Genomic DNA, 10,134 nt, shown 5'->3' on the forward strand with positions numbered 1-10,134 from the left:
TACAACATCGCTACCATCATCAAAACAACAACAACAACAACAACAATAACAACCCAGTATAATCCCACTTAGTGGGGTCTGGGAAGGGTAGTGTGTACGCAGACCTTACCCCTACCCTAAGGTAGATAGAATGTTTCCAAATAGACCCCCGACATCCTTCCCTCCAAGAACTTCCCACCTTGCTCTTGGGGAGACTCGAACTCACAACCTCTCGGTTGGAAGTGGGGGTTGCTTACCATCAGAGCTACCATCATCAAAAATAGAAGCTAAATAACTAGCTCTAGCATGACATCGGGCAATCCTACTTTCAAGCAACGACTCGTAGTCTTTAAAGTTTGATTTTTCAAATACATCGCGATGGTAAATAGTAAAAGTATGGGATGGCGTTGGGGGATCTGAAAGCTTAGTTGAATCAAGAGACATAAATCTCTTTCTAGCTTGCATAATGTAAGTGGAGTTGAGTGGTGAAAGAGATTTAGCATTGCCCAACACAACAAATAGAATAGAGAAAATAATTGATATCAAAAGGTGAAAATGGAGGATTTTTTCCATTGGCATAGCACTTTAGTACATAAAGGTGTTTTGCTAATTGCTTGATTGTGTTTGAAACATGCCCACCACTTCTTAATAATTACAATCATCTATATACTGGTTTAAATAGGAAGAAAAACTAGAGTTTATTATGGAGATCTTATTCTTTTTTGAGAAGCCATAGTGTGAACAACTTGGAAAGAGATAAGTTCTCAATAAAACCAATATTAATTGTTTTCCTTTTTTTTTTTTTGCATTTCTGTAATTACTAAGTGGATCAGAGTTTGCACCTCTTGATTTTGTCAAATTAAAGAAAATCCTTAATTTTTCAAGAAAAGCGCTCCCAAACATAGCATTGATTCTCATGTAATCTATTCCATATAGGAACTTTATTTATGTAGCTTATGTGTTCACATTGTATGTGTATATATATATATATATATACTGCGAAGCACTAGTTAAGGTACACGAGGTCTTGCCGTCTACCCATTGGTAAGGATTTTCATGGAGATTACAATTTCACGGAGTCCTTATAGAAGACAACAGGGCACTTATTACACCATTCGTGCAGGTTACTACTTATGCTATAAGAAATTTCTTCATCTTAGGATAGTTAAAGTTACTACCGCCGTGTGCGGGGTCTTCCATTCAAAGCTTATGACACTTCTTCATCTGACCTTCCAGCATTGTCCAGGTGTCGAACTATACATCGTGTTACCACTTAGCAAAATTTTATGTTTTTAATAACAGTGCTACCACAAATATATCTTGCTTTCCTAATCAAAATATAGGAGAGCGCCGCTATCCAAAGTTACGAGGTCATATTGCCCGAGTCTCTTCGACGTAGTTCTTTCAAGCGCCCTAGTGTACGCTACTTTTCACCTGTATCGGTTTGATATAGTCGGTCAATTTTCCCTCCTCTCCCGCGTTCCTTTTCCTTCATCCATCATCCATGGTGTAAAAAGGGTTGGCCGCCGTACTAAGCTCCCACTATGTGTGGTGTCTGAGGAAGGGCTAGACAATAAGGATACAGCCTTATATACCCTACATTTCTGCAAATAACTATTTCTATAACTCGAATCCGTGACCAAATCAAAAACTGATAAACCATTGAATCAAACACCAACAAAGCAACACCAACAATCTAGTATAATCTCACAAGTGTGGTCTGGGGAGGGTAGTGTATACGCAGACCTTACCCCTACCCTAGGGATAGAGAGGCTGTTTCCGAATAGACCCTCGACCATTGAATCAAACATCAAACCACTGAATAACTCTTCAAATTAGTACTCGAGCCGCAACTTTTTAGCCCTGGAATGTACCCATTTTTCTTTTGGAGATGGAATGCGTATTTTTTAGCATCCATTTGTATATTGAAAAACTTGGAGATGGAATGTGCATTTTGCAGGATTCACGAAAACAATTGCAAACAGAAAAGAAGAAGTCAAATAGTAGTAAAATTGGGTACAACTTTAGATTGTAAGACTTTGAAATTTATTTTCCTCAATCACATGCATCTAAGTCGAAAGACAACGTATTTTCTGAAGTATCAAAAGTTAATCCTATACCCTGGAGTTGATTACTTCCTAATACAGTGCGGGATCTATTCCATCCCATAAAAGCCAGACAATAGAGTCCACGATAGTGCAGAAAAACTCGTTCTTTTGCTAATAACAACATGTTATTTGGGTTTACGCCACCAAAGTACAACTTCACAACAGGAAAATCTAGATCACGACCATTGGGATCCTCTCTATAGCAAGTGTCCAAAGATGGGAATGGACTTTTAGCCAATGGAATATCTCGTACTTCAGCTCTAAATATGTAACGAAATACAGTATAAAAATCTTTAGGAAAGCGAGTAATACTTGTTCCTGTATCCACGAGAACTCCACCGATCATGCCTCGTTTAAAATTCCACCATGATGGACTAACCGGAACTACCTTATTATTAATAAAAACTTTATAAAGGTTGACATAATAAAATAAAGGGTACTTGTAATTTGGTAATAATTTTGCTGATATTGCTCTTGGAAATGGGGTTGTAAGGAAGCTAAGTGTAGATCCCTTTCCTGAAAAAAATCTCGGGAGACACATGGACATTAAGTCCGCCCCAAATTGTGTTGGTAAAGAAAATCCTGCGCCACTGAGTATTCTACGCCCAAGGCCAACGATTCCAGAATATTCATCACTGAAACTTCTTCTACCTCTTTGATCTGTGCCACATCCAAACGTAACCCTAACTTGTCTCTGATCTAAAACAAAAGTAATCACGTCATCTGCCATATAACCTTTTGATCTTTCTCCACTTGTAAATTTCATATCATAGAGACACTGATGAGTGTAAGTTGTACATTTATAAGTTGGATCCATACCATCTAAACATTTTTCACCATGTAGAATGCAATTGACCTTTCGAAATATTTTCGAATTTGTGGGAATATATAAAGGATTAGTTTGTTTATAACACTTATTTGCTGCACATGGTCCACATTGCCACCAAACCAAATCACTGCCTGTATCTATTAGCAAGAAATTTTTTACTTCTTCAGTACCAAGTAAAAATGATGCAACATACTCACCATTCGCGGAGTATGTACTTGTTGTTTTTGGAACCTTTACACGACCGATCTTGCTCCACATTACATCGTGTTGCCTTGTGAGAGTTTCATTTGCGCCAATTTGATTGTCATTTGAAGGAACTATCCTTTCTTCAATGTCATCATCGTCAAAAATTGATGCCAAATAACTTGCTCTAGCATGACATCGAGCAAGCCTACTTTCAATTAATGAGTCGTAGTCCTTGAACTTCGATTTTTCAAATACATCTCGATGATAAATAGTAAAAGTATAGGACGGCATTGGAGGATCCGGAAGCTTAGTTGGATCAAGAGACATAAACCTTTCTTTAGCTTGCTTAATATAAGTGGAGTTAAGGGATGAAAAAGATGTTTCATTGCCCAAAACTGAGAACAAAATTGAGAAAATAATTGATACCAAAAGGTGAATATGGAATTGGTTTTCCATTTGTATATCACTTATGTAGAAATGTATTTTGCTAATTGCTTGATTTCTTTTGAAATAGGTCCACCTCTTCTTACAATCATCTATATAAAGCTGGTTCAATTTTGTTGTAACCTATTTAATTTATGCCAAATTGGAAAAAAATTACCAAAGTTAATTATAGAGATCTGATTCTCTTTGAGAAGCCATGCTGTGAACAACTAGGAAATAAATAGTTCCAAAATAAAGCCAATATAAAAGTTTTTTCCTTTTTCGTTTTCTATATATTTATTAAGAGATCAAATGAAATAAATTTTTGTTTTGTTAATTTAGCTCTTCCCCGTTGTTCATACAATGGCTTGTCAAAGTGAATCACATCTCTATAATTAACTTTGTTGTTTCTGTTATGAAACAATAAAAGAAGAAGAAGAAGAGTATTGCAGAGAAAAGTAGGGAGAGAGAATTCTTATTGATTTTAGGATAATTTACAATGGAATAGAACTCTCTATTTATAGGGAGAGGATGACTTAGCCACCAAGTAATAAACCCTAGAGTCTCTCTAAATATAGACATTCACCATAAATAAAATTTTATTTATAACACTTTCCCTTGAATGTCTATTCAACAAATAATGTGTCTCGTTAAAACTTTAACTAAATAAAATCCAATGGGAAAAAAATTCTAGAGAAGGAAAAGAGTACACATATCTAACAAAACGCCTTTTGGTTGCCTCATTAAAAATCTTGCAAGGAAAACTCAGTGGGACAAAACCTTGTGAGGGAAAAAGAGTATAACGCGTATTAACTCCCCCTGATAAGAGCATCAATTTACATCCTTGAGCCTTCGCATTCCAATCTCGTGCACCATCTTTCAAAAGATCGTTGGTAGAGATTTGATAAATAAATCAGCCATATTAACTTGAATGAATATTTTGCACCTTGAAATCATCATTCGTGATAGATATATAATATCTTCAGAAATATCATGGAATGACTCTTCAATATCTCTATAGAGGTATTCTCGCTATCACATTATCATGCTTATAGTTATAGCAAGATACATATGTGCACAAATTGCACTTAGGATGTAGTACTTCAGGACCAAGAATTGTACATGCTTTAAGCAATTTAAATCCTTCAGGGATTATCATATAAGTTAAGTCATATAAATCATATAATAGATTTTAATTAGATGCATATCAAGTTTTTATGTCATGCTAGACATATAAAATACATGAAAGTGATTGCACACACCTATTGACTTTATACTTTCGAGTGTTAGAACAACATAGATAAAACTATATGTCTTTCATATGAAACCAATTCTACTTGAATTGTTTCTCTTCCATTTGGCTAATATTTTTGTGTCTGTATTCGACAGACTTAAGATCCTCATCTATACTTAGCGCTATCATAGATGTCGACGTCGAACAATTTATATTGGTTCCAATCTCCTTATTTTTCATAAAGACATAACATAAAGATCTCTTCATTCATATATTCAGGTACTTGAATCTCTCACGAGAATTTATGAAGTATTATGTCATGTGATCTTCTAGATCACTTGCCTCCTTATTATGATCATTTGCTCATCTTCTTTATCAAGAAGTTATTTGAAACCGATTTGTCTATATGCTTTAAGCGTACCATAGACTTTGTCCAGCTTGGACTTAATATGAGCATTTGCAATGAGAATATAGTTACGTTTTTGGGTCAGTAAATGCGTATGGCATGCTTTGCAATATATTGCAAACGAATTATCTTTTTATGAACTTCAAGTTCATATTATGATATTTGAGGATCTATATATACAAATGATAATCCGTTCCATGTAACTTTTTCTCAATTGTTTATCATGTCTCCCCCTCATGTTAGAAAAACTAACTTGTTTCCTCAATTTTGAGAATCCATCTTTATGCGTTATGGTGTTAATCAATATACACCACACATCAATAATAATAAGATGAAATTATTTGGTTCCTGACCCTGAACCATTTGTGAGGGGAGAATGTAATATACTTTCGTATATAACCTATATCAAACTGATACAGATAACTTTGTTCTCATAAGTAATAGTTTAGCTATTAAGTGGAGGCACTCAATAAATTATTTTGCTAAACCAGCTGCGATGTAAACCAACTTATCAAGATGAACTTCTTGAATAGAAAATCTGGAAATTATGCTCGAAATTAAACTATTGAGCAAGTTACTTCACAAAATACCATGTTGCGAGTTAATAATAATTGCACATGTAACCATCTCATAAATGCATCTTATGTGGTATACATGCCAGATGAATGGTCACATATTCACCTTTGATATTTCCAGCATTCATGGGATTCAATCCCAATTTTAGTTGGTCTATTAATCAATAAGAACAAGCAATGTAAGAGAATTCGTAAAGAACTTTCCAGTTCTTTAATATTTACCTACGTAAATTCTCTATTATTTTTGCATATCATACTTAAATGATATGACTAACCCAAATGCCAACCGAATAAATTATCAATATTGATAAACTTCAAATTTACACCATGACATGTGCAATTATCAATAAACTCCAAGTTTATTATGATATGGGTTTTTATATCAATAAACTTTTACTGTATTATGGCATTCTTTTGTTTGTGTAGTACAAACTGGAGATTAAAGCGGGTAACTTTTCACATACATATTACCCCGCTACAAGTTGTAGTAATAGAGATATTAAACATTTCCTTTATTTATAGTCTCAGTATGACCAACAGCTTTCGCGAATACTTTAGAAACTAAATAAATTTCTTTGAGACTTACTACAACACAATATCTTATTGATAATTAATTTTATTTCTCCAAGATAGTGGTAATTGGCTCTTTCAGAGCTCTCAATTAATTTTTTACTACCACATATTCATCAACATCCATATGGTCATATATATCTTTCAAGGAGAATATACCATTATGGTCATGACCAAAATTATATGCAAGATATGTTTCTTGCATTATTGTTGTCCTTTAATAATCACATTGTCAAAATATTTTGGCGTACAATAGGTACATGACCAATGACCATTCATGCCATAATAATGACACTATTTTTTCTTATATCATCTCAAACCTCCTTCTAGAGGTGAGTGTGGTATATTCGCTACCACTAACGTGTTCATATTCTTTGAAGAATGAATATTTATTTATAAATCAAATATTGTCACATTCACATCATGAATAGACCATAATCATCTATTTGTGCTTTATAAAATTTCATGTCAAATCAATGACAAATATTACTTTCACAAAGTAAAAGATTATTTTGAGAATCCTTATTATTATCATTATCACAATGATGACGATTATAATTTCGTCTATTGCCTGTCACACCCCTTTTTTTACAAGCTCATTAACCCTCTTAAATAAATAAAAAGATTTTTGAAGCTCAAAAGGGTTTTTCAATTTTGAAAATGACAAAAGAATTGTTCAAAAGGAAATAACTCAGAGTCGCCACCTGACTTTGATTTTGATGTGCCAGGTCACCATTTTAAAAATGATTTTTTCCTTTAAAATACCTTGGACTCCAAAACTAAGTCTACACCAGAGATTTTAGGTAAGGGGGTTCATTTAACTCGGGGAGAAGGTGTTAGGCACTCCCCAAGTTCCGTAACTAGTACAGTTGCGTACTTGATCTAGTTGGCTTTTAGAATATTCAAATTGCGGTAAAATTAACACGGAAAAGCAAAATAAACACACACGAGGCTCGAGATCGTCCCCCACCTAATAAGAGAGAAATAAAAATAAAAATACTACGAGTTCGACTATCGACCTCCAAATACAAATACCTCGGAGCATACCCCGAATAAATTATATACAAGTCCTTCAGGGCATTCCCCGGATAAATTTAACTAAGGGAACGACCTCTCGCCTCAAAATTAATAGAAGTCCTAAAGCTTGCCTACCCAAATATAGTCGGCCTAAACATGATCCTAACGAATAAAAATAATAACATAAGAGAGGAAAAAAATAGTTTAAGGTTTAATTGTTTTTTTTTATATTATGTCCAACCCCTCAAACCAATCGAAGAATCCGTAACAAAATTGTAGCAAACAGGATAATCACCCAACACAAAACATATCATCTAAAGCATACAGAAAGGAAAGACAACTAACAAAATAAATAAGGTGTGGATCAAAATATGATAATGGCTTGAGGGGAGACTATAAGAAACTATAAGAAAAGCATGACTCCATCGATTTTCATATATGACATCCTAACAAGATCTAATTTCACATTATCTTTTCCTAAATCAAATAAACTAACTATTTTAAAAATGAAACTTTGTAGCAGAAAAGATTTTCTATAAAAGAACGTCCTGGCCTCATGGCTTAAATTAACCATCATACGGATAAAGATCAGCAGAAAACGTCAGTAGATATCAATACTATTGGAATCGCGAAATATTCTAATCTACACAAACGACACTAAAACATGGCCACACAAGAATAAAGATCTATAGGTCAATATTTTATGAAATGAATTAGATCTCTTAAAGTGCACTTGCTAAAACTCCTGGGAAAGAACAAAGTCAACAAATGTTTGCAGGAAAATTCAACCCAAACGCCTAAGAGAATTACCAGCATCATATTTTGATCCCACATAAACCAGACATCAAAAGAAGAGAGAGAATGGACCTGAGAATGTAACTTTCGATTAAATTTGTTGATGAATATGACCACAAGTGCTTCAAATGCTCAATAGGAAAGCAACAAAGCAGAAAAACGTATCAGGAAACACGAACGCGAACACCTCGACCAGACACGAGTCCACGCAACATACAGTCTTCGAGCAGCAATCCGGGATTTAATCCCACTCCATATTCAGAAATGAAAATTGAAATCAAAAAATGAAGGAGACGAAGTATGTGTATATATTTTTTGAAATTTCAAAGCTTAACTAACACGAATAGAACGGAACAGAGATGAAAACCAGAAAATGAAGAATATGAGAACCAGGCTCTTTTTCTTCTGAAACCCTATTTTCCTCCCAATCTCCCTCTCCGAAAATTCTGTCCAAAAACCTCAAATATGTAGCTCTCCCTCGAAACTTCTCTCCTTCTTCAACAAGAAACCCCCAAAAACCCGAATTTGCCCTTAAAATAAAATCCAAAAATCCCCTTTCACAAACAAAAATCAGAAAAATGGAGACTTTGGACAAAAACCTTCATCCAATGGTTCCCATTTCTCCAAGATTTATTCAAGGGTCTCAGATTTGCTTCAAATCGAACGAAAACGAAAGGAAAACGCGTGAATCTAATGGATATGACGAGGCTTGTACGGAGTGTGTGACGTGGAAGAAAGAGATGGGAGGAGAGGGGGGACCATGGGGGGGACTAACGAGTGAACTCGCCGGGTTTGGACGAGTTCCGGCGAGTTTAGAGGCACGTAAAGGCGTGTGAATAGGGTACGCCGTTGGGGTTGGGGTTTTAGGTTTAGGGTTAGAGAAATATTTAGCTTTTATATGATGGTGAGGATATATGTGGACCATTGGATTAGATCCAATCAAAGGCTAGGATTTACACTAGAGGATGGGGCGGGTCATGGGTTGGCCGGTGGGTATTGGGCTTGGTTTGGGTTGTCCGATTTTGGGCTTCCTCTTGTTTAAAAAACGGGGCTTCAAATTTGTACCTTTTCAATTCTTAAAGTCCATTAAATAACAAACTCAATCTTTTAAACTAAAACTAAACTAATTCCAATTAATTAAATAAACTATATGATAATATGAAACTATATATTTTTTAATATATCATGTTTTATATAAATTAAAAATAAGAGTGAAAATCGTAGTAAAAACAAAATATATGGCTATAAAAATATTAATAACCTAAACTAAATAGAAATAAGGTAAAACATGAAACTATATATATATATATATATATTTATTATTTTTGTATTTTTTTTCAAGGATTATACTAAAAATAAAAATATAAAAACCATGGCAAACTTAGCATAATACTACCATAAAAATACTAATGAACTTAAATAAATAAAAATAAAAACAAACATATATAATAAGATAAATTGAAACTTCTTCTTTTTTTCCTTCTTTTTTTTTTTAAAAAAAATTATGATTGAAATTAAAATAAAATAGGCTAAAATTACATAATAACTCAAGTAGATATTTTAAAACATAAAAATACTAAAACTAACTTTAAAAACCGTACGGATCAAAAATTACATGTCTACATTGCTACGTCCACATCCATTGATACCTTCACGGTAATAATTTTGTCTTCTTTCAAACTTATCTCATACTGCTATCACATTCTCTTAAGGAAATGAGAATGGAGCAAATTCAATGGGACGGGTTTTCAATTCTTTGCCCACAATCATACATGAATTTGATCATGGCAAGGCATGGAAATTTTACCACATTTATCGTCTTTGTTTGTATTTAAAATCAAATTGTAGAATGTCAAGAATTTGAAAGAGAAACGTAAAATGCTTACCTTAAATCCAGAATTTAATCACGAAGGAAGTTCATGGAACAATTGAAAATCATTATGCTCAATCCCAAGCTTCTACTCAATTGGTTAAAGTTTCGTGCTGATAACGTGTTATGAAACGATAAAAAA

The 10,134-nt window shown here is 33.9% G+C and overlaps 1 protein-coding gene across 1 annotated transcript; it reads right to left on the bottom strand.

Annotated features, from left to right (window-relative positions):
• Positions 1–2,034: 2,034 nt before the first annotated feature.
• On the bottom strand, positions 2,035–3,558 carry LOC104215467 (protein ASPARTIC PROTEASE IN GUARD CELL 1-like). Its single transcript, XM_009765280.2, has one exon. The coding sequence runs from the start codon at positions 3,556–3,558 to the stop codon at positions 2,035–2,037; it is 1,524 nt and encodes a 507-aa protein (XP_009763582.2).
• Between the last annotated feature and the right edge of the window lie 6,576 nt (positions 3,559–10,134).

The sequence above is a fragment of the Nicotiana sylvestris genome, chromosome 11 (assembly GCF_000393655.2).
Source record: "Nicotiana sylvestris chromosome 11, ASM39365v2, whole genome shotgun sequence".
NCBI classification, from domain to species: Eukaryota; Viridiplantae; Streptophyta; class Magnoliopsida; order Solanales; family Solanaceae; genus Nicotiana; species Nicotiana sylvestris.

What these genes read in the sequence shown, in the direction of transcription:
- LOC104215467 (XM_009765280.2), bottom strand. Translation starts at nt 3,558, where the DNA reads ATGGAAAACCAATTCCATATTCACCTTTTGGTATCAATTATTTTCTCA.